The following is a 25,143-nucleotide window of genomic DNA, read 5'->3' as shown; positions in this document are numbered from 1 at the left end:
GCTGAGGGAGCTGGGATTGTTTAGTCTGCAGAAGAGAAGAATGAGGGGGGATTTGATAGCTGCTTTCAACTACCTGAAAGGGGGTTTCAAAAAGGATGGCTCTAGACTGTTCTCAATGGTAGCAGATGACAGAACGAGGAGTAATGGTCTCAAGTTGCAATGGGGGAGGTTTAGATTGGATATTAGGAAAAACTTTTTCACTAAGAGGGTGGTGAAACACTGGAATGCGTTACCTAGGGAGGTGGTAGAATCTCCTTCCTTAGAGGTTTTTAAGGTCAGGCTTGACAAAGCCCTGGCTAGGATGATTTAACTGGGACTTGGTCCTGCTTTGAGCAGGGGGTTGGACTAGATGACCTTCTGGGGTCCCTTCCAACCCTGATATTCTATGATTCTATGATTCTATGTGGGCGTACCATGGATTTATATAGAGGCAATATGATATGTTCTCTCTTATTATCTATCATTTTCTTAATGATTCCCAACATTCTGTTTACTTTTTTGACTGCCACTGCACATTGAGAGGATGTTTTCAGAGAACTATCCACAATGACTCCAAGATTTCTTCCTTGAGTGGTAAGAGCTAATTTAGACCCCATAATTTTATACGTATAGTTGGGATTATGTTTCCAATGTGCATTAGTTTGCATTTATCACCATTGAATTTCATCTGCCATTTGTTGCCCAGTCACCCAGTTTTGAGAGATCCTTTTGTAGCTCTTTGCAGTCTGCCTGGGACTTAACTATCATGAGTAGTTTCATATCATCTGCCAATTTTGCCACCTCACTGTTTACCCCTTTTTCCAGATCATTTATTAATATGTTGAATAGGACTGGTCCCAGAACAGACCCCCTGGGGGACACCACTCTCTCTATTCTGAAAACTGACCATTTATTACTACCCTTCGTTTCCTATCTTTTAACCAGTTACCAATCCATGGGAGGACCTTCCCTCTTATCCCATGACTGCTTACTTTGCTTAATAACCTTTGTGAGGAATCTTCTCAAAGGCTTTCTGAAAATCTAAATACACTAGATCCCCCTTGTCCAAATTCTTGTTGACCAGCTCAAAGAATTCTAGGAGATTGGTGAGGCATGATTTCCCTTTACAAAAAACATGTTGACTCTTCCCCAACAAATTGTGTTCATCTATATGTCTGAAAATGTTCTTTATTATAGTTTCAACCAGTTTGCTCGGCACTGAAGTTAGGCTTATCGGCTTGTAATTGCTGGGGTCACCTCTGGAGCCCTTTTGAAAAATTGGCATCACATTAGCTATCCTCCAGTCATTTGGTACAGAAGCTGATTTAAATGATAGATTACAGACTACAGTTAATAGTCCTGCAGTTTCACATTTGAGTTCCTTCAGAATTCTTGGGTGAATACCATCTGGTCCTGGTGACTTATTGCAGTTTAGTGTATCAGTTTGTTCCAAAACCTCCTCTAATGACACCTCAATCTGGGACAGTTTCTCAGATTTGTCACCTAAAAAGAATGGCTCAGGTTTGTGAATCTCCTTCACATCCTCAACCATGAAGAATTCATTTAGTTTCTCCGCAACGGCCTTATCATCCATGAGTGCTCCTTTAGCATCTTGATCATCCAATGGCCCCACTGCTTCTGATGTACTTTAAAAAAAATTGCTATTACTTTTTGTGTCTTTGGCAAGCTGTTCTTCAAATTCTTTTTTGGCCTTCTTAATTACATTTTTACACTTCATTTGCCAGAGTTTATGCTCCTTTCTATTTTCCTCACTAGGATTTAACTTCCAGTTTTTATAGAATGCCTTTTTGCCTCTCATTGCTTCTTTTACTTTATTGTTTAGTCACAGTGGCTCTTTTTTGGTTCTCTTACTATGTTTTTCAACTTGGGGTATACATTTAAATTGAGCCTCTGTTATGGTGTCTTTAAAAAGTTTCAGTGCAGCTTTCATGGATTTTATTTTTGGTGCTGTACCTTTTAATTTCTGTTTCACTAACCTCCTAATTTTTCCATAGTTCCCCTTTCTGAAATTAAATGTTACAGTGTTGGGCTGCTGTGGTGTTTTCGCTGCCACAGGGATGTTAAATTTAATTATATTATGATCATTATTACCAAGCGGTCCAGCTATATTCACCTCTTGGACCTGATCCTGTATTCCACTTAGCACTAAATCAAGAATTGCTTCTCCTCTTGTGGGCTCCAGGACTAACTGCTCCAAGAAGCAGTCATTTAAGGTGTCACAAAACTTTATCTCTGCATCCCATCCTGAGATGATACATACCCAGTCAATAAGTTGAAATCCTGCACTATTATTGAGTTTTTATTGTAATAGTCTCTCTAATCTCCCTGAGCATTTCACAGTCACTATCACCATCCTGGTCAGGTGGTCAGTAATATATCCCTACTGCTATATTCTAATTATTAGAGCATGTAATTACTATCCATAGAGATTCTATGATACAGTTTGGTTCATTTAAGATTTTACTTCATTTGATTCTACACTTTCTCTCACATATAGTGCCACTCCCCCACCAGCACTACATGTTCTGCCTGGCCAATATATTTTGTACGCTGATATTACTGTGTCACATTGATTATCGTCATTCCACCAAGTTTCTGTGATGCCTATAGTCATAAATATAAAGGGAACGGTAACCACCTTTCCGTATACAGTGCTATAAAATCCCTCCTGGCCAGAGGCAAAACCCTTTCACCTGTAAAGGGTTAAGAAGCTAAGATAACCTCGCTGGCATCTGACCCAAAATGACCAATAAGGGGACAAGATACTTTCAAATCTGGAGGGGGGTGGGGGGACAAAGGGTTCTGTCTGTCTGTGTGATGCTTTTGCTGGGATCAGATCAGAAATGCAAGCCTTCCAACACCTGTTAAGTTAGTAAGTAATCTAGCTAGAAAATGTGTTAGATTTTCTTTTGTTTAATGGCTGGTAAAATAAGCTGTGCTGGAGGGAATGTATGTTCCTGTTTTTGTGTCTTTTTGTAACTTAAGGGTTTGCCTAGAGGGATTCTCTATGTTTTGAATCTGATTACCCTGTAAGGTATTTACCATTCTGATTTTACAGAGTGATTCTTTTACCTTTTCTTTAATTAAAATTCTTCTTTTAAGAACCGGATTGATTTTTCATTGTTCTTAAGATCCAAGGTTTTGGGTCTGTGTTCACCTGTACAAATTGGTGAGGATTCTTATCAAGCCTTTCCCAGGAAAGGGGATGTAGAGCTTGAGGGGGTATTTTGGGGGAAGACGTCTCCAAGTGGGCTCTTTCTCTGTTCTTTGTTTAAAACTCTTGGTGGTGGCAGCATACTGTTCAAGGACAAGGCAAAGTTTATACCTTGGGAATGTTTTTAACCTAAGCTGGTAAGAATAAGCTCAGGGGAGTCTTTCATGCAGGTCCCCACATCTGTACCCTAGAGTTCAGTGTGGGGAAGGAACCTTGACACCTATTATATCAATATCCTCATTTAATATCTCCTCCTTACTCGGACATAGACAATCTCCATTAGTAGAGCCTCCCCTATGGTATGTCTCTGTCTGAACTATGTGCTCCTCTGCATGTCAGCTTTCCCCCAGCCCTTAGTTTAAAAACTGTTCTACAACCTTTTTAATTTTAAGTGCCAGCAATCTGGTTCCATTTTGGTTTAGGTGGAGCCCATTCTTTCTGTATAGGCTCCCCCTTTCGCCAAAGTTTCCCCAGTTCCTAATAAATCTAAACCACTCATCCCTACACCATTCTCTCATCCATGCATTGAGACCCTGCAGTTCTGCCTGCCTACCTGGACCTGTGCATGAAACTGGAAGTATTTCAGAAAATGCTACCATTGAGGTCCTGGACTGCAATCTCGTGCCTAGCAGCCTAAATTTGGCATCCAGAATCTGTCTCCTATCCATCCCTATGTCATTGGTACCTACATGTGCCACAACCACTGGGTCCTCCCCAGCACTGCACATAAGGAGAGACATCTAGATGTCTCGAGAGAGCCGCAAACTTTGCACCAGGCAGGCAAGTCACCATGTGGTTCTCCTGGTCATCACAAATCCAGCTATGCTTCTAATGATCAAATCACTCACTGCTAATACCTGTCTCTTCCTAATTCCACACCATCATCTGGAAGGAGGGTCCCAACTATGGGATTGTTTCCCTCTGCTCCAGTTGGATGTTCTCCTTCCCTGAGACTTTCATCCTCCTCAACAGCACAGAGGCTGTCAGACAGAGGGTGGGACCATACTACTGGGTCCCATCTATGTACCTCTCTGTCTCCCTAGCTCCTCCATCTCAGCCAGTCTGGTCTCCAAAGCCCATACATTGCACCGAATGCACACATATGTCACCTGCCCGTAGGGCAACTAATCATACATGCAGCATTGGGTGCAATAAACTGGATAGCCCCCACTATGTTGCTGGACTTCTGCCTGCATTGTCTTTTTACTCCTGAAGTTAGTTCTTTTGTTGAGTTGTTGTTTTTATCAGGGTCTTTTTTGTGTCTTAAGTTTAAAGAAGTTTAAGGAATATTATGTGTATCTAGCCCCCCCACTCTCCCACTCTCACTCTAACAACTGCCTTGCAGAACTCCCCTGTTAGCCGCTTCTGTTCGTTAGCTCCTCTGGTCGCCTAGGAGTGGGCTTTTTAAAGCCCTGGTCTTCCTGAGTAGCCCCGCCTCCTGGCTAATGGCTGAAGGGTTTAGGGTTCAAAACCTCATTAAGAAGCTCTCAGGACAAAGTTGCATATACAGGTGTTTATATATATATAATGCCTGTTGGTACAATACCTTTTCTAATGAGCTCTTACTCTAACAAAATTGCCTTAGGTTCATAAGAACAAGATGTAAACAAATTAGAATATCTTCATTAAGCAAACTAATATGAAGTTAATTAGTTTCTAACTGCTGTTTTTCTTTTTTGCAAACTCTCCTGACACTAGCTTCTTTGCATGTGTAAATACAGTTTCTTTCATGATTTACATATTAGTAGCAATGTGCAGTAAATTAATATATTTTTAAGGCCAGAAAGGATTATTGTTATAACCATCTCATCTTATAACACATAATACAGGCCCAAAACATTCAGTATTTTCTGCATCAAGCACATACTTCTCTTTGAGTTTGGCATATTTTTTTTTAAAGCTATCTTGTCTTGATTTAAAGCCATTAAGTGATGAGCCTCCACCACGTCCATAGGTAAGTTGTTTCAATGGGCGATTCACTTGTGATCTGAAAATCCCTCAGTGCCAATTGGTTAAGGGTTCACTGTTCTGTAACAGCAACACCTATCTGGCCTGACAAGCACACTACACTTAACACACTGTTTTCGTAAAGGGTCCTGTGAGAATACTCATGAGGGCATTCTGCGCAAAAAAATTAAAAATTCCACACACAGTATTTTAACATTTTGCAAAATTCTGCAAATTTTATTTGTCAAGTAAATGTGGAGACTCTAGCATGATATTGGGGAGCACAGGCCACTGGCTGCACAGAGATGGGAGATCACTATGCAGCTCCCCATTGGGACACAGACTCAGTGGTGAGGCTGCACCCAACCCTGATGCAGCGCAAGGACCGGGCCTTTCCCAGAAACATCCCAGGGCCCTGCCCCTCCCTGCCAGGTGCACCAGGTGTGAGCAGGCAGGCTCAGCAAGGCAGGATCCAAGCTTGGAGGAGTTTAGTATGGGGGAATCCAGGTGTGGATTGAGAGGGCTCTGTGTGGGGCAATCTGGGTGTGGTGGGGATCTGGATGCACAGGGGTTTGTTGTGGGATCTGGGTGCAATGGTAATGGGAATCTGCAGAGGGGGTCTAGGTGAAGGCGGTTGGGGCTCAGCGGGGGTATCTGGGTATGTGGGGGATAGAATTCGGCAGTGGGGGGTTCAGATGCTGGTGAGCTCAGTGGGAGGTCCAGATTCTGGTGAGCTCAGTGAGGGTAGGGGTGTCCAGATGCTGGGGAGTATGGCTCAGTGGGGTGGGGATCCAGGTGCAGCTGTTTCAGGCTCAGTAGGGTGGGGATCTGGGTGCAGGTGGCTCATTGGGGTGGTCCAGGTGCAGGGGGAATGGGGTTTGTTGCAGGGGGCGGGTTCTGGGTGTGTGGGGGGGGGATGAGGCTAGACAGGAGGGTTGGTATGAGAAGGTCTGGATGTACAAATGTTGGGCAGATGGGGGAGCAGCTCTCTGTACAGTGATCCCTCCTCCTGCAACTGAGGAGTGATTGGTGCAGGAAGCATGGAGGAAGGGGCAGTTTTCAGAGCCTCCTACAGCCAGGAGAGAAATCTGGGGGTGGGTCTGACACAGCCCTAGATGCCGTGCAGGGGAAGAGGAAGTCCTGTCCTCCCCTGCCGAGCTGGAACTAGAAGCTGAGCCCAGCGCAGGATAGGAGGCACCAGCTGGGTCTTTCCCATTCCCACCCTCCTGCCCCACAGTGATTTACCTCTCTACTTGCTGCCCTGGGCATCCAAAACATATTGCTGGGAAGGGTCTGCTCTTGTGGCTTCCCTGTGCTTCTCCATCAGAAAGTCATTTTTCTGCTGGGAAGCAAAGAAATCTGTGGGGGACATAAATTCCCCAGGAGTAGATGTCTAATGGAAGCTTATGTCATATTGATTCATAATTGTTACGTGATTTATGTACAGGTGATATTTTAAAAATTGTATATATGTATTGAAAATACATTTTAGGATCTGTGTCCCAGCCAGAGTTGACAAACAAGTTGTTCCTAGACAAAGGAATGTTGATTTACCTGTCTTCTTAGATTCATGTGTAAATTAAGCATTATAAGTCAATACAATGGAGGAAATCAACATTTGCAGAGGAAATCAACAGGGGGATGTGAATTCAACAGAGGAAAGCACACTAGAGTCTGAACCCCACAGGAGCAGGGTCATGCTGACTCTGGAAACAAAGACAATGACCTCTAGGAAATATAAGGAGAAGCAAAAGGACATTTTCCTATCCATTTCACTGAGGAATATCCTTGGCAAAGGGGAGTGATTCATGAACCTGGTTTGACTGAAAACCAGCAAGCTCTGCAGAAAAAATTAGGTGAGAGATTTTTTAGACAAAGATGCAGCCTGCTAACGTTAAGTTAAAGTTTAGTAAACGCATGTTATACTCTTGTTTTATTTGTAACCTGTTGTTCTTATTACCCTTGCTCGCTTTCCCTTAAAATCTTTACCTTTGTTAACAAACTTACATTGGTTTTCACCTTAAATAGATTACAGTGCTATGTTCTTATTGGAATTGACGCTCAGTTGAATCACGCAAGTTGCTGTGTTACTATGCCTGTGGGAGTAGCGAACCTGGTAACTATTCTGAGTGTCCAGCAACAGGGCTGGACACTTGGGGACAGGGGGAGGGAAACACTTCTGAGACATTCGGGACTGGGGTGCATTAAGTGTTTAAATGTAAAACAAAGTAGAAACTGGCAGAGCGAGAGGAGAGTGCTTTAATGGCTGAAGGGCTGACATCCAGCCACCACAAGAAAGACTCCCTCTCACTGGAGGCAGGAGGGTAGCATGGTAACCCACAGTCCAGGAAACCTGAGAAGGTGTCATATCGCTGTCAAAACTTTGCACTTTATTTTGAGTCTGACTTTGTCTAGCTTCAGCGTCCATGCTCTGGATCTCATTTATGCCCTTCCCTGCTATATTAAAGAGCTATGTACTATCAGAAATCTCTTCCTCATATACAAATATTGTAGTCTGTGATTGAGTCACCTGATATCCTCCATGCTCACAGATTATAAAGACAGAAGGGATTACTGTGATCTTCTCATCTGATCTCCTGTATAACATATACTTCCTTCAAATAATTTCTGTTTGAACTAAAAGCGTATCTTTTAGAAAAAACATCCATTCTTGATTTAAATTACCTTCACTCTTAAAAAATTACACCTTATTCCAGTCTCAATTTGTCTAGGAGCTTAAATCACATTTTCAAAAGAAATGTATGTACTTTGGAGCCTAAGTCTAATACATTTTCACTGAGACTTAGGTTCCTAAGTCACTTATGCCTTGCAATGCTGCACTAAGCAACACTTAAATCCTTTAAAACTCTAGGCCCTGGTGCAAGAACTCATCAGGTTTTACAGGCTCCAGAATTAATTCTCCCTGCTCATATTTTGTTTAAAAAGCTTTAGTCAAAACGTTGCAGCAGCAGTAGCTTAAGATGAAGAGACCTGGTCCACTACTGTAGAATAGTGTAGTGTTAATTAAACTACAACAACTCTTTTATTCCTCTACTGACTATGTAGGATACAGTCACTTCATCCTCTGACTGAGCCAAAGAGTAGTTGCATTCACAGCCAACCACATTACAACTTCTGGGTCAGGAATTTTATCACTTTCTTTGGCATCTTCTATGTCATATCCTAATTTCTTCAAGTTTAGAGTGGGCCATCTCTATCAAGTTAATTGGTTAAGCTTCTCTTAACCAACATGTTCACAATGGTCTCTTCTGGCTGTGGAATATATGAAACAACAGAGGGGGTCCTCTCTATGCAGGAATGCCAACTGAAAAATCTGTTTTCCTTTAAATAAGAAAATTAACCCCCCACATTTTAATGTCTATCTTACAAGTCCCTTTACTGTCTATCTTACAAATGAGGACTTGTGAGGATTTAGTAATTCAAGTACCTACATTTCTCCATACACTAACTCACTGCCTTAAAGCATAACTATACTTTTTTGCAAAGGGCTATCTTTGTTATGTTGGAAAGTCAAGGGATGGGTTGGCTAAGACTTGATCTTTTCTTTTAAAAAATGTCTACAAAGTGATATATGTGGACAAAGGGGATAGCTGGATAAAAGACGCTTACAGTGTGAGCCCTAAATGCTCTGGTGCTTAATACTTTAATGATTACAGTAGATGGCACCTCCATCAATAAATGGTGCAGTATCTATAAGGTGGATAGAAAGCTGGCTAGATCATTGGGCTCAACGGGTAGTGATCAAAAGCTCGATGTCTAGTTGACACCCAGTATCAACTGGAGTGCCCCAAGGGTTGGTCCTGGGGCTGGTTTTGTTCAATAACTTCATTAACTATCTGGAGGATGGTATGGATTGCACCTTCGGCAAGTTTGCAGATGACACTAAACTGGGAGAAGAGGTAGATATGCTGGAATGTAGGGATAGGATACAGAGGGACCTAGACAAATTAGAGGATTGGGGCAAAAGAAATCTGATGAGGTTCAACAAGGACAAGTGCAGAGTCCTGCACTTAGGACGGAAGAATCCCATGCACTGCTACAGACTAGGGACCGAGCGGCTAGGCAGCAGTTCTGCAGAAAAGGACCTAGGGGTTACAGTGGACAAGAAGCTGGATATGAGTCGACAGTGTGCCCTTGTTGCCAAGAAGGCTAACGGCATTTTGGGCTGTATAAGTAGTAGCATTGCCAGCAGATGGAGGGCCGTGATCGTTCCCCTCTATTCCGCATTGGTGAGGCCTCATCTGGAGTACTGTGTCCAGTTTGGGGCATCATACACGCTACAAGAAGGATGTGGAAAAATTGGAAAGAGTCCAGCAGAGGGCAACAAAAATGATTAGGGGGCTGGAGCACATGACTTATGAGGAGCGGCTGAGGGAACTGGGATTGTTTAGTCTGCGGAGGAGAAGAATGAGGGGGGATTTGATAGCTGCTTTCAACTACCTGAAAGGTCATTCCAAAAAGGATGGATCTAGACTGTTCTCAGTGATACCAGATGACAGAACGAGGCATAATGGTCTCAAGTTGCAGTGGGGGAGGTTTAGGTTGGATATTAGGAAAACTTTTTTCAGTAGGAGGGTGGTGAAACACTGGAATGGGTTATCTAGGGAGATGGTGGAATCTTCTTCCTTAGAGGTTTTTAAGGTCAAGCTTGACAAAGCCCTGGCTGGGATGATTTAGTTGGGGATTGGTCCTGCTTTGAGCAGGGGGTTGGACTAGATGACCTCCTGAGGCCCCTTTCAACCCTGATAGTCTATGATTCTATGAACTTTAGCTTAGTGTTAAGTCTTGTATTGTTATGTTGTTGTATTTGACCTGGGGTGATAGGGTAGGTAGAGGTTAGCAGGAAGCTGCGTCCTGACTCTGTGTGCTGGAGTTAATGTTTGCTGTGTCCCAATACATCCCTGTGATTCTATCAGTGAGTATTACAACTAGTGGCAGCAATTTCAAAATGGCAAAAGGACTTTTGCCTGAGAATTAGTTTATGGTCACACAGATGAGATTGGAATCTGTGAGTAGCTGACAGACTGAGCTGTTGCTCTCTGTGAATGAGTTGGTAGATGAGAAAGCAGTACAATGCCTAGTAGTGGTTTTGGATAGTGATTCCAAAGCCTTTTACTAGCAGCTTGCCTATGCAGATTGTGGTTCCTATAGACAGTTATGCAAATATTTACACAACTGCTATGAGGGGGGATTAGCCTTTTTGAAATAGGAGAAAGAATGGCAAGTAGACTGTCTTCTGAGAGTGGCCAATGCTAGGTGCTTCGGAGGGAATGAACAGAACAGATAATCAACAAAAAGAAAAGGAGTACCGGTGGCACCTTAGAGACTAACAAATTTCACTCTATACGGCTAAATTCAGTGCTTTGCATAATCACAGGTTTCAGAGTAGCAGCCGTGTTAGTCTGTATTCGCAAAAAGAAAAGGAGTACCGGTGGCACCTTAGAGACTAACAAATTTCACTAGTAAATTTGTTAGTCTCTAAGGTGCCACCGGTACTCCTTTTCTTTTTGCGAATACAGACTAACACGGCTGCTACTCTGAAACCGATAATCATCAAGTGATCCATCCCCTGTTGTCCATTCCCAGAAGGAAATGGGTTCGCAAACTGTCTGAATATACATTCACAATTCACCATAAACCTAGAAAGCAAAATGTGGCAGTGGATGCTCTCAGCTAGGTGAGGAGCAGTGAGACTAAATTCACCCTGGTCTTCATCTGGCAAGAACAGTCTAAGGACCCTAAGTTATGTTCGGTGCACCAACAGATCTATCAAAGGAGACCCAGGCTGGGGAGGTCCAGCACAGTACCAGGAATGATTATCCTTTGAGCTGGCTACCAAATTGCTGGTGCTCAAAATTGCTCAAACCACTGAGCTATCCCTCCCCCACAAACTTGTTTTGTCGTCTTTGTCTATAAAACTAGATAGGACTCAGCTAGCTATTACTCTCCCTATGAGATTATTCTTGGACTCTGCAAACCATGCTTCCTTGTAATGATGTTCAGGCAACAGGGCCTTGCTTGTTCCTGCACCTACACGTGTGTGACGCGGCAGATTGTTATATCAGTGATCTAAGGACAGCATTCCAGAAGGTTGTGGTGGAACAGATGAGCCAGAGGTGAGCATGCCCACAAAAGATGTCAGGAAAGAGGAACATTAAATTCCCATCCTGGAAGGCAAGAAGATGTGGTTAAGCAATTGGAAAAGGCAGTCTGGAAAAAATCCCAGACCTACTCCTTTTTAGAGGGGCTCATATACAGTAATTAAGAAACTAAACAACTTATTCTTGCTGATAGAAAAAGGAAGAGGTATCCTTTCTGCAGAGGCAGATTAAGGTTTCCTGCCCTGGGCCAGAGCAAGTGGGGGGACCCTCCCCACCCCTTCTGACTGTGGCCCCACCCCTATTCCACCCCTTCCACTTGTGGCCCCACCCACAACACCATCGTTTCTGGCCCTTCTCCTGTGGCCCCATCCTGTTCCACTCACAGTCCCGCCCCATTCTGCCCCCGCCCCCCACTGTGGCCCTGCAACCCGTTTGCTCCTTTCTGCCATTCCGCACTGCAGCCCCAAGACTGGAGAAACTCTGTCCTTCTGCCATGACCCCAGGGCCACAGCAGGGAGTGAGAGCTCCTGCAGTCCTGGGACCATAGCCAGGGTTAGGGTGCTGGGGCTTCCCCTGCCACCTGGAACTTCTGAAGGGGACCAGGGTTGGGGTGCTGGCGGTTCTCTTGCTCCACCAACCAGTCCAGCACTTGTGCCGGGGACCAGGGTCAGGGCACTGGAGCTTCTCCAGCCCACACCTGCCTGCCTGGCACTTCTGCCAGAGATTGGGGTGGGACACTGGGGCTTCTCCTGCCCCACCTGGCACTTCTGCCAGGGACCAGGATTGGGGCTCTGGGGTTTCCCCTGCGCTGCCCCACCCATGGCTTCTGCCAGGGCTCCAGGTTTCCACTGCCCCATGGCAGATTTCTTCTGGGGAGCCCATTTTTCTGGGGCCCTCAATTGGCTGGTACTTCTGGGCATGGGCCCCATGGGCCCATTGGCAGATTTGCCACTGCCTTTCTGTCGTCCACTGAAACCTGATGAACAGATTTATTGAAAGAAAAGGGAGAGTAAACACTGAGGATGCTCCTCAACTGTCCCAGAGGGATGCAGAACAGGATTTGAAGATAGCCTAGCAGATTTCTGTTCATTAGAGTGGGAAACAAGTTTGCAGGCAGAATTGCCAGAGTGTTTTCGGGACCTCAGCACACCGCAGTCTTCAATGCATAGTCTGTCCACAACAGCTATGCCTAACCTGGAGGATATAAACCCTCCAACTTGCTAATAATCTAGATCCAACTATGAGCAATAGCTCCATTGTTAAATATGGGACTTGAGCAGGCAGACTTACACTGAAGCTTGTGTGGATGGCAGACTACCTGGATTCCTAGGAGTTACTGTTTTAAATCTTTATTGTACTGGAGGGGATAAATTGTAATGATTAGTGTAGACAGCACCTCCACCATAGATGGTGCTATAACTTTATCTTAGTATTAAGTTGTGGTCTTGTTTGTTGTAGCTGGCCTGGTAGGGAATTAACAGGAAGTTCAGTGCTGCTTGTGTGTGCTGAAGTTAGTACTTGCAGTGGTCCAATACATTCCTATGATTCTATAAGCAAGTATTATAATACTGCATTAAAGTGAGGTGAAGGGGTGAAGATCTTATCCCAGCTTGCCCTAGGGTTGCCAACTGTCTAATCACACAAACCCAAACACCCTTGCCCTGCCCCTTCCCTGAGGCCATGCCCCTTCTCTGAGGCCACGCCCACTCAATCCCTCCTCCCTACATTGCTTGCTCTCCCCCAAGGAGGGAGCCTGCCTTAGCTCCACTGCACCGCCAGACTCAGTGCCTGTAATCTCCCAGTTTGGCTTCAGTAGCCTCCAGGAGACGCCTGGCAAAACCAGGAGGGTTGGAAACCCTAACTTGTCCCCCTGTCATCAAGGAAGTCTTGGATAAGGGGTGTGTCTGAGACCGCTTCTCCTTCACTGTTTGTTAAACAGGAGCTAAAGAAGGTAGATTGTGCCATTCCCTGAGCTGCTGCTGCTACTCTCCTATGTTGTCAGCAGGGGAAAAAACGCTCTGCTGGCAATTAGAAAGTTAAGGGGAAGTTAGTGAACTATCCAGATGGTATAAATAAATCAAGATATCATTTTCATACTTAGAAATGTTTTAATATTTAAATATTTAAAACTTTCACTTGAGGAAAGTATTTGTGACTCTGTGCAATGCAATGATATGTGTGGTTAAAAACAATTGAGTGTGCAAGACAGAGGTCAGCATAAAATTAGTGTTCACATTAGTTCTCCTGCCTGAACAGTCAGACACTGAAATCAGTTACTGTAGGATTCACTTAGTTTCATTGTTCCCCTCGGATCTCACATCATTACACTTTTATGACAATGGAACTAACTATGGATTTCATTTAATTTTTTTGGTTTGTTTTTCCTTCCCTCACTAACTAGGTCTTTTTTCCATCTCTTTGAAATATGTTTTCATGCATGATTCTTCAGGTCTCCATTCACAGAGGGCTCAGAAACTGAGATGACAAGGCCCTGATGTCCATCTTGTTCTTGACAGCAATTTCTGATGACTTTGTAGATGGCGACGACAGGGATGACCAAACAAGGCACTCCAGCCAAGATTACAATGATGGCATACACCCAGTCAGGATATTCAACTCTCTCTGATTTGGGGAACTGATCCTGTGAGAATAAATAATCAACTTTCAAGGACTTGTGGTGGGCAAAATATATAAGAACATTCAACACAGGAATATAGTCCTGGAAGGGACTCTCTTTGGTTACTGATTCCAGTCCCCTCATAATACAAGCAACCCTGTTATATAATCCCGTTCATAAATGTATCGAGATCCATCCTAAAACTAGTTAGGCTGTTTGCCCCCATTACTCCATTAATAGATATATTAAACAGTAATACAGAGAAAACCCAGAACCATAACATTAATTCCTCCGTAACAGTATTTTAACTCTGAAAGGATAAGGGAGTATTTGCAGTTTATGCATTAAAAGATATAAAACAAGATTTTTTAAAAATAGCTTTTATAATTTGAGTTCCACAATAATACTATTTAGCATTTAACATCTTAAAAGCACTGATGAGATTCAACAAGGACAAGTGCAGAGTCCTGCACTTAGGATGGAAGAATCCCATGCACTGCTACAGACTAGGGACCGAGCGGCTAGGCAGCAGTTCTGCAGAAAAGGACCTAGGGGTTACAGTGGACAAGAAGCTGGATATGAGTCGACAGTGTGCCCTTGTTGCCAAGAAGGCTAACGGCATTTTGGGCTGTATAAGTAGTAGCATTGCCAGCAGATGGAGGGCCGTGATCATTCCCCTCTATTCCGCATTGGTGAGGCCTCATCTGGAGTACTGTGTCCAGTTTGGGGCATCATACACACTACAAGAAGGATGTGGAAAAATTGGAAAGAGTCCAGCAGAGGGCAACAAAAATGATTAGGGGGCTGGAGCACATGACTTATGAGGAGCGGCTGAGGGAACTGGGATTGTTTAGTCTGCGGAGGAGAAGAATGAGGGGGGATTTGATAGCTGCTTTCAACTACCTGAAAGGTCATTCCAAAAAGGATGGATCTAGACTGTTCTCAGTGATACCAGATGACAGAATGAGGCATAATGGTCTCAAGTTGCAGTGGGGGAGGTTTAGGTTGGATATTAGGAAAAACTTTTTCTCTAGGAGGATGGTGAAGCACTGGAATGGGTTATCTAGGGAGGTGGTGGAATCTCCTTCCTTATAGGTTTTTAAGGTCAGGCTTGACAAAGCCCTGGCTGGGATGATTTAGTTCGGGATTGGTCCTGCTTTGAGCAGGGGGTTGGACTAGATGACCTCCTGAGGCCCCTTTCAACCCTGATAGTCTATGATTCTATTGTACACACATTGACTAAGTAATCCTCATAACATCACTGTAAGATAGGTACAGTAAGTGTTTCAGATAATTAAAATGAGAAAAAGGAGAGGTTGAGTGATTTGTTCAAATTCACAGATTAAGTTATTGTGGCATAGCTGGGGCTAGACCATAGAAGTTCACTGGTGGTGTCACCTGGTCTATGCACTAGACTACAGTGACTTCTTTGTTACTGCAAATTCTATCAACCTATTTTTTCTGCAGTAGATGGGGCTAGGTTTTCTGAGCCTAGAGGGTTTTGTGTATGTTCTAGTCTAGTTTTTCAGGTTTCAGAAGTTTCATAGCTGCGGGTGGTAGCTCTGAGAGGTGGCTCAGTTGGGTAGGAAGAAACAAGGAGTTCAGGGGTGGAGTTGAAGACCTGGCAAAGGATCTCCCCAAAAGTGGCTTTTGTGCAAGCCTTCCCTCCTTCAGCTCCCTGACACCCCCAAATGTCTTCTGTAGCACTGCAAGCTCATGAGTCCCATGATACTAAGTATTTGTCTTAAAGCCTCAATTCCTGGATTCATGTGATTAAGTGAGAATTTGCATTTTCTTCTTTTCTTTTTTAAAAGTAAATTTCTAGCCATAGAAAAGCTTGAAAATGTGTACCAAACCCACCCTGAAGGCTTAAAAATCAAAAGATAAATAAAAAGAACCCCAAACTTTTCATTTTTAAAAAATCAAAAGTTTTTGGGACTAATTCATGAATTTTGAAAGATGGGGAGTTTGCAATAAAGTTTTTGCTCAGACTTTCCTCTGACATCCCCTCCCAAAGTGGCTTCTCCCTTAGGAGATCACAAATAAGAGACTCTTTGGATAGGGCTCAAGGTAGACAAACCCCACCTGTGGCAGCAGAACTACTGGCTGCAATGCCATTCAGTCTTTCTGTAGGGCTAGGAGGCTGTGTCCTGTCCCTGAATATTTTGGTGCTCCTTGCAGATGCAAGGAAGAGGAGGCTGTGGCCGCTCTTGGCAGACCCCTTGAAGACAAGATGGAGGGTAGCATTTTGTGCCCCTGAGGAAAGCAGGAGGAGAGGTGATGGAGCTCCCCCAGAAATCTGCTGAGGTAAGAGGTGAGACCTGTGTCCCAAGGGCTAACTTGTAGGGGTTTGGGGAGCTGGCATACACTATGAAAGAGGGTAAAAGAGATGGAAAGACCCTGGGCATGATTCACTTAGGGCGGGGGGAAGGTGTAGAGTTTCAGGGCATTATCAAGTTGTGCAAAACTCTTAAGTGCGGAGTTGGACCTGTATCTTTATCCTCTTCTTGGCCTGAGGGTGGTGAGGCAAGAGGAGCCAGAAACAGATGGGACTCTGTTGAGGAGGCAGGGAACAGCTGCTTCTGTTGGATCTTCAGCTCCTGCTCTTGCTTCTACCATTGGTCTCCTGAACTGGGAGGACACTAAGAAGAGACTTACACTGCTACCCCCTCTAAGTTTCTAAAAGTAAAGTGGGAGGGAGAGCAAAAAGCAATGCTTTGAGGGAGTCAGGGGAGCTTAAAGTGAAATGCCCTCACATGGGGAGAAAGTGTGTATTGGGGGATAAGGTAAAATGCTCAGGGGTGGGAATGAGTGAAGGGGCAATTAAATGCATGGATGGTGGAGATGGAAATGTAGTGGGAGGATGTTTAAAATACCTTTGGGGGCACAGTTAAAATTATTTTTAATTAATTGTTTCTTGTTGTTTTTTGTCATGTTGGTTGCACATGTACCTCAGCCAGTTCAACGAAAACTTGCATAACAAGTTGAAACTGCATTGCAAGACATTTGCTGAATCTGAGCTGAGCTTTTTTATATAAAATATAGTACAAAAATAGCACACAGTGTGGCATAAGGCAACTGGATTCCACATATTCTAAGCCTGATGAAGTGCAGCTAAAATTCATTTGTCCATATGCAGTATCTTGTAAGCCTTTTCCTGGGAGAAAATATTTATGTATAATAAACACAAGACTGACCCAGAGACTACAGAGGTAGATTCTGATTCTGTTACACAAGTGAAAATCCTAATAGCCACTGTGGCACACTGTGCCTCAAAGCAGCACCCTGGAACCCTCATATTCACCCCTATATTATAGTTATGATATGTTTTGTACAAAGTATGCTTTGTGAAATATCATTTAGAAGTCTTAATCTGTTGAACATTAAAATCCTGTTGTATTGTATGTGCTATTATTGTATGTGAAGTTATAATGTTTTACTGTGTGTGTGTTACTGAAATGTGTTGTGATGTTGGGAACACCCACAACCAGCCTTTCAGGTACAATAATGGAGCAGCCAGATGCTGATGATGGCCCATTAAAGGGAATCCACACTCACAATGACTATCCTAGGAACTGTATACAATGGAGACTTTTCAGAGAGAGCACGTAGACAATGAATCCATGTCATAGCAAAGCCTCTTTCCAGCAAGCTGGAAGAAGCTATAAAAGAGGGGAAGTGACATCATCCTTGGGCCTCACTCCCCACACAACTCAACACCTGGAAACACATCTGGAGGACAAAAATTCTTGAACTGGGGAGGTGGTCCCGGGCTGAAGGAGAATTCTATTCTGTGTAATGAAGATCAGTAACCTGCTTTTATTATCTATCAGGGTGACACATTGCTTGGTTCACATTCTGTTTAGTTTATAGAACTTAGATTGTGCGTTTATTTTTATTTTCTTTGGTAATCATCTCTGTCCTTCATGCCTACCATTTATCATCCCTTAAAACCTATCTTTTTCTTGTTAATAAATCTGTTTTATATTTTACCTAAAACAGTATGTTTTGGTTGAAGTGCTTGGGAAATCTGTTCAGGAACAAAAGCTGGTGCATGTCCTCTCTACATTGAGGGAGGGGCGGACTGGGTTATAAATTTACACTGGCCAGGCTTCTGACCAGTGGTGCAAGGCTGGGGAGCTGTGAGGAATTGACTGAGGCCTCCCTATTGTTAGTTCATGAGTGGTTGGAAAAAGCATTCATGGAACTCAGCTGGGTGTGTCCCTGCCTGTGGCTGTCTGTGTAAGTGCAGTACCTGGAGAGGTTTGCAGCTTGTCATAATATCACAGTGGGAGTGGGAGCCCAGGTTAGTAAGCCAGTTAGAAAGCTCAGCAGTACCCCAATTCCAGGTTGCACTCTGGGAAAACCCGTCACAACCACATTGCAGCTCTTATAGATTTTCATGAATATAAATGGATTCAGAATCTGACCCACTTGTCTTTTGTTAACAGTGACAGCTCTCTATATTTCAAACTGTTATGCAATCCCTATTCTATAAATGATTAAGTTCACAGGGTCCTGCCTTGATCCTGTCTCACAGTAGGACTCTCGTTTCCTTCTCTTGAGTAAAATTACTAAGACATCATCATCTAGCAATTCCCATTCATCTGTGGCTGAATTTATAATAGCAAGTTCATTTATCTAAGGTCTAACATTTAATTTTTTATATTTCATTTTATGGACTGTAGCAGAGTATTCATGAGAACACTGTTGAATGGGCAATGTGGGGAAGATGGATGTAATTAGTACACACAAAGAAAGAAGGAGGAATACATAAAAAAATTCAAAATATGTGTTTTGACCTTATGTACTTACATAATTAGGATCCCAAATGATATAGAGGAGTTCTTGGTTGACTTTCACCACAAAGTAAAATAAGAAGATAACTATCATAATGAGAGGACTGACAACTCTCCATGTGACCTGCCAGAAAATGTTAGGTTTGTGTCCAATCATGAACTCTATATCCTTGTTAAACCTAAAAGCAAAGGTAGCAAGTTCAGGAAATTCACTCCATTGCAGTGGTTTACAAAGCACATTCAGAGACTGTCCAAGCACATGCACAAATGACAAAGTAAAATGCCCTAATTGTACTTCTCAGAACTTTCCAATGCCACAGTAAAATATAAATTGGTAAAAACAAGATTTAGAAATATTTTTCTAATTCAGGCAAATATCAATATAATTATCCTATTAGTTTGAATCAAATTTCCCAAAAGCAAGCCAGGAAAAATACTCTTAAAAACATGCATTATTTCAATAATTGTGTAACTGCTTCTGATTTCATACTGCTTGTAATTTCAAGAAAAGCAAAAAGATCAAACCTATCAAGTTATGGCATGGTGCCTTCAAAAAGTAAGAACAGGTGTGAATTGGATTCATCCATAGGATGACTGAGTGTAAGCTGAGTTTCCCTCTGATGTAAAGTAAAACTTCTCAAGGTTTTTCTGTTTGCACCTCAGAACTATTTCTTCTAAAAAGTGTAATATCATTTATTACTGAAAGGAGAAAAGGCAAATTGAAGGCATTTTTAAATGTGGCTTTTATGTATAAGGTTTACTTAGATCGTCATAGCAACTGTATTTCAGAGTGTTAAGTAGAGTACTGTGACTTTTCTTAACCACACACATGCTACTTAATTATAGCCATTTTTGAAACTGTCCTTCAGCCCTCTTTTGTGACTGTCCAGTAGATCGCTTGAGGGCGTAACTGATTGAGCTATTGAGTTGCCTTAATAGCTGTGAATGGTGCACAGAGTCAGGATCACAGATGCCCACTTTCAGCTTTCCCCAGAGATGCTCCACTTCCACTCCATCCCTTCCCCCAAGGCCCCACCCTTGCTTTGCCTCTTTCCGCCCCCACTCTGCCCCCTCCTCAAAGCTCTGCCCCTGTCCCGCCTTTTCCTGCCCCCATTCCACCCCCTCCCCAAACACACCCTGCCCTCATTCTTCTTCTTCCTGATCAGCAGCAGGCGGGAGGCACTAGGGGAAGGGGAGGAGCTAATCGTCAAGGCCCACGGAACAGATGATCAGCGGGGAGGTTGGTGGGTGCTGAGCACCTACTATTTTTTCTGTGGATGCTCCAGCTTCAGAGTCGGTGCCTATGATCAGGATGAAGATAAACTATCACATATATTTTATTTTCTCCTTTTATGTGAGTGGGACAGAGCCCCAGCTGCCATTGTAAAGCTGCTAAGGCTTAAAAACATGTGGTATCAAGGCTGGGGGCATGCCTAAATGGGAGTACAGATGCTTCCCAGGTTACACAAAACCCGACTTACACAAATCCGCACTTACGGAAAAAGTTCCGTAAGCTAGAAATAGGAAGTGGGTTTTTTTTCTTTTCCTTCTTTTTTTTTTTTTTGCGTAACAGTCAGGAATACATTTCTGACTTATGCAAAATTCAACTTATTCAAGGCGTTCCGGAATGGAATGATTGCATAAGTCGGGGAGCATCTGTAAAGTTTTCTATTTGCAGACACTTTCCGTTTTGATGAGATATATTATTTTTCTCTTAAAATCCATAATAATATTTGAGGCATTCTGGGACTCCTTAAGCCTGTGTACTGAATACTTATAGCACACATTGAGTTCAGTTGGATTTGTGTGGGTGATTAGCACTTCTGAAAATCCAGCCCAATGGATCTCAGTTTAGCAGTCAAAATCAGAATCCACTTTTGAAAATTTTGGCCTATACCTCTCTATGATACAGTTTCCAAATCTGAAAAACAGGGACTAAGGGATGAAAGGACCCTGACACAAAGTTGCTGGAAGGATTGCACAGTCTGTTACCCACAAGAGTAGAAGCTTCCATATCACATTAAGCTTGTGCAGTTTGTTTTAATATTTAGAACTGCCCAGATCGGTAAAATGTCATTTAAGCACTGCACAGCAGGCACTGGCAGATTCTGAAAAACATGCAGGAATAAACTGTACACTATTCAGGAATGGCTACTGTGTAGAAATCTTTTTTAAAGACCTAAAGATTCTACTACTGTCTTTCACAGTTAGGAACATAGGAATTGCCACACTGGGTTAGACCTGAGGTCCATCTAGTCCAGTATCTTGTCTCCAGCTGTAGCCATCACTTTATGCCTCAGAGGATGGTGTAAGAACCCTATAGGAGGTGGATGTGGGATAAACTGCCCCAACATTAGGTCTCATCCTGATCTTTAGTAGTTAGAGATTGGCTTATGCCCTAAAGCATGACATTTTATGTCCTTTCCAAAAATTGTATCATTAACTATAATTTTGCTTATTCTTGTTACTTATGTAAATGTCCAATCCCTTTTTGAATATTGCTAAATTCTTAGCCTGAATAACTTCCTGTGAAATGAATTCCACAGTCTAATTACACATCGTGTGAAAAGTATTTCCTTTAATCAGTTTTGAATTTAACCTTTAACTGCATCAAATGTTCCTTTGTTCATGTGTTGTGAGAAAGGGAGAATAGAAGCTCTTGATCTCACTTCTCTATAACATTCATTATTTCATATACTTTATCATGTCCCCACATCCTACTCCTAAATCCTTTTCTTTTTCATAGCTCTTCACTTGAGAATTTTTCTGTACTCCTGAATATCCTTTTCACTCTTCCTCAAACCTGAACCCTAATATCCTTTTTGAGATGGTGTGACCAGTACTTCCACACAATATTACAGAAGAGGTAATATAATTTTTTCTTATAAAGGCACTACAATATTCTCTGTCTTATTGTCTATCCCATCCCACTCCTTATGCATCTTAAAATCTTATTTGCTTTTTCGATTGCAGCTGTACATTGATGAGCAGAGCTGTCCACAACAATAAGTACTTTCCTGAGTACATACAGTTAATTTAGAACCCTGTAAGGTCTATGGAGGAAAAAATATAAACAAGTCAATCTGCATTTGTTGACACTGAATTTCATTTGCCATCATGTTGATCATTCACCTAGTTTGTTTAACATAAGAACATAACATAAGAATGGCCATACTGGGTCAGACCAAAAGTCCATCTAGCCCAGTATCCTGTCTTCTGATAGTGGCCAATGCCAGGTGCTCCAGAGGGAATGAACAGGTAATCATCAAGTGATCCATTCCCTGTTGCTTATTCCCAGCTTCTGGCAACAGAGGCTAGGAACACCATCCCTGCCCATCCTGGCTAATAGCCATTGATGGACCTATCCTCCATGAACTTATCGGGTTCTTTTTTGAACCCTGTTGGCCTTCACAACATCCTCTGGAAAAGAGTTGACTATGCGTTGTGTGAAGAAATACTTCCTTTTGTTTGTTTTAAACCTGCTGCCTATTAATTTCATTTGGTCATCCCTAGTTCATGTGTTGTGACAAGGAGTAAATAACATTTCCTTATTTACTTGCTCCAACCAGTCACAATTTTATAGACCTCTATTATATCCCCCCTTAGCTGTCTCTTTTCCAAGCTGAAAAGTCCCAGTTTTATTAATCTCTCCTCATATGGAAGCTGTTCCATACCCCTGATCATTTTTGTTGCCCTTTTCTGAACCTTTTCCAATTCCAATATATCTTTTTTGAGATAGGGCAACCACATCTGAACGCAGTATTGAAGATGTGGGCATACCATGGATTTATATATAGGCAAATATGGTATTTTGTTTTATTATCTATCCCTTTCTTAATGATTCCCAACATTCTGTTCACTTTTTTGACTGCTGCTGCACATTGAGCAGATGCTTTCAGAGAACTATCCACAATGACTCCAAAATCTCTTTCTTGAAGGGTAACAGCTTATTTAAACCTCATCATTTTATAGGTATAATTGGGATTATGTTTTCCAATGTGCATTACTTTGCATTTATCAACATTGAATTTCATCTGCCATTTTGTTGCCCAGTCACCCAGTTTTGAGAGATCCTTTCATAGCTCTTTGCAGTCTGCCTGGGACTTAACTATCTTGAGTAGTTTTGTACGATCTGCAAATTTTGCCACCTCTTTTCCAGATCATTTATGAATATGTTGAATAGGACTGGTCCCAGTATAGATCCTGGGGGGACACCACTATTTACTTCTCTCCATTCTGAAAACTGACCATTTATTCCTACCCTTTGTTTCCTATCTTGTAACCAATCCATGAGAGGACCTTCCCTCATATCCCATGATAGCTTACTTTGCTAAAGAGCCTTTGGTAAGGGACCTTGTCAAAGGCTTTCTGAAAATCTAAGCACACCATCCACTGGATCCCCCTTGTCCACATGCCTGTTGACCCCCTCAAAAAATTCTAGCAGATTGTAAAGGGAAATCATGCCTCACCAAAAACCATGTTAATTCTTCCCCAACAAATGATGTTCATCTAAATGTTTGACAATTTTGTTCTTTACTATAGTTTCAACCAGTTTTTCTGGTATTGAAGTCAGGCTTACCGGCCTGTAATTGCCAGGATCAACTCTGGAACCCTTTTGAAAAATTGGCATCACATTAGCTATCCTCCAGTCATTTGGTACAGAAGCTGATTTAAATGATAGGTTACAGACTGCAGTTAGCATTTCTGCAATTTCACATTCAATTTCCTTCAGAACTCTTGGGTGAATACCATCTGGTCCTGATGACTTATTACTGTTTAGTTTATCAATTTGTTCCCAAATCTCCTCCAATGACATATCAATCTAGGACAGTTCCTCAGATTTGTCATCTAAAAAGAATGGGCTCAGGTTTGGGAATCTGCCTCACATCCTCAACCATGAAGACCGATGCAAAGAATTCATTTAGTTTCTCGGCAATGGCCTTATCGTCCTTGAGCGCTCCTTTAGCATCTCAATTGTCCAGTGGCCCCACTGGTTATTTGCCAGGCTTCCTGCTTCTTATGTACTGAAAAAAAATTGCCATTACTTTTTGAGTCTTTGGTTAGCTGTTCTTCAAATTCTTCCTAATTATATTTTTACACCTCATTTGCCAGTGTTTATGCTCCTTTCTATTTTCCTCACTAGGAGTTAACTTCCACTTTTTAAGGGATGCCTTTTTGCCTCATGCTGCTTCTTTTACTTTGTTGTTTAGCCACACTGGCACTTTTTTGGTTCTCTTATTATGTTTTTAAATTTGGGCATACATTTAAGTTAAGCCTCTATTATGGTGTCTTTAAAAAGTTTCCATGCAGCTTGCAGGGATTTCACTTTTGGCACTGTACCTTTGGATTACTGTTTCACTAACCTCCTCATTTTTGTGTAGTTCCCCTTTCTGAAATTAAATGCTACAGTGCTGGGTTGCTGTGGTGTTTTTTTATTTTAATAGCCTCTCTAATCTCGCTGAGCATTTCACAGTCACTATCACCATCCTGTTCTGGTGGTCAGTAATATATCCCTACTGTTATATTCTTCTTATTAGAGCATGGAATTACTATCCATAGAGATACTCTGGTACAGTTGGTTCATTTAAGATTTTTACTTTATTTGATTTTACGCTTTCTTTCACATATAGTGCCACTGCCCCACCAGTACAGTATTTTGTACCCTGATATTACTGTGTCCCATTGATTATCATCATTCTACCAAGTTTCTGTGATGCCTGTTATATCAATATCCTAATTTAATATGAGACACTCTAGTTCACCCATCTTATTATTTAGACGTCTAACACTGGTATATAAGCACTTGAAAAACTTGTCACTTTTTAGCTGTCTGAAATTACATGATGTAATTGAATGGGACTATTTTTCATTTGACTCTTCCTCATCAGATCCTACCTGTATTTTATCATCTTCCAGCCTCTCCTCCTTATTAGGACATAGAGAATCTCCATGAATAGATTCTCCCCTAAGGTATATCTCTGTTCAAACTACATGCTCCTCCGCACCTGTCAGTTTTCCCCCAGCCCGTAGTTTAAAAACTGCTCTATAACCTTTTTAATTTTAAGTACCAGCAATCTGGTTCCATTTTGGTTTAGGTGGAGCCCCTCCTTCCTGTATAGGCTCCCCTTTCTCAAAATTTTCCCCAGTTCCTAATAAATCTAAACTCCTCCTCCCTACACCATTTTCTCATCCACACATTGAGACTCTGCAGTTCTGCCTGTCTAACTGGCCCTGCACGTGGAACTGGAAGCATTTCAGAGAATGCTACCATGGAGTTTTGGACTTCAGTCTCTTACCTAGCAGCCTAAATTTGGCCTCTAGGACCTCTCTCATATCCTTCCCTATATCACTGGTATCTACATGTACCATGACCACTAGCTCCTCCCCAGCACTACACATAAGTCTATCTAGATGTCTCAAGAGAGCCGCAAACTTTGCACCAGG

The 25,143-nt window shown here is 42.4% G+C and overlaps 1 protein-coding gene across 1 annotated transcript in view; it reads right to left on the bottom strand.

Annotated features, from left to right (window-relative positions):
• Positions 1-13,676: 13,676 nt before the first annotated feature.
• Positions 13,677-25,143, bottom strand: part of SLC6A19 (solute carrier family 6 member 19) — a 92,900-nt gene continuing 81,433 nt past the window's right edge. The window contains exons 11-12 of the mRNA XM_038391072.2: positions 18,716-18,878; positions 13,677-13,924 (exon numbers count right to left, since the gene is read on the bottom strand). Coding sequence (XP_038247000.1) covers positions 13,715-13,924; positions 18,716-18,878 — 373 coding nt within the window. The 3' untranslated portion in view covers positions 13,677-13,714. The remainder of the gene's footprint in view (positions 13,925-18,715; positions 18,879-25,143) is intronic.

The sequence above is a fragment of the Dermochelys coriacea genome, chromosome 2 (assembly GCF_009764565.3).
Source record: "Dermochelys coriacea isolate rDerCor1 chromosome 2, rDerCor1.pri.v4, whole genome shotgun sequence".
In the NCBI taxonomy this organism is placed as follows: Eukaryota; Metazoa; Chordata; order Testudines; family Dermochelyidae; genus Dermochelys; species Dermochelys coriacea.
Note: the sequence above shows the minus strand (reverse complement) of the source record. Positions and strands in the feature narration are given on the sequence as shown.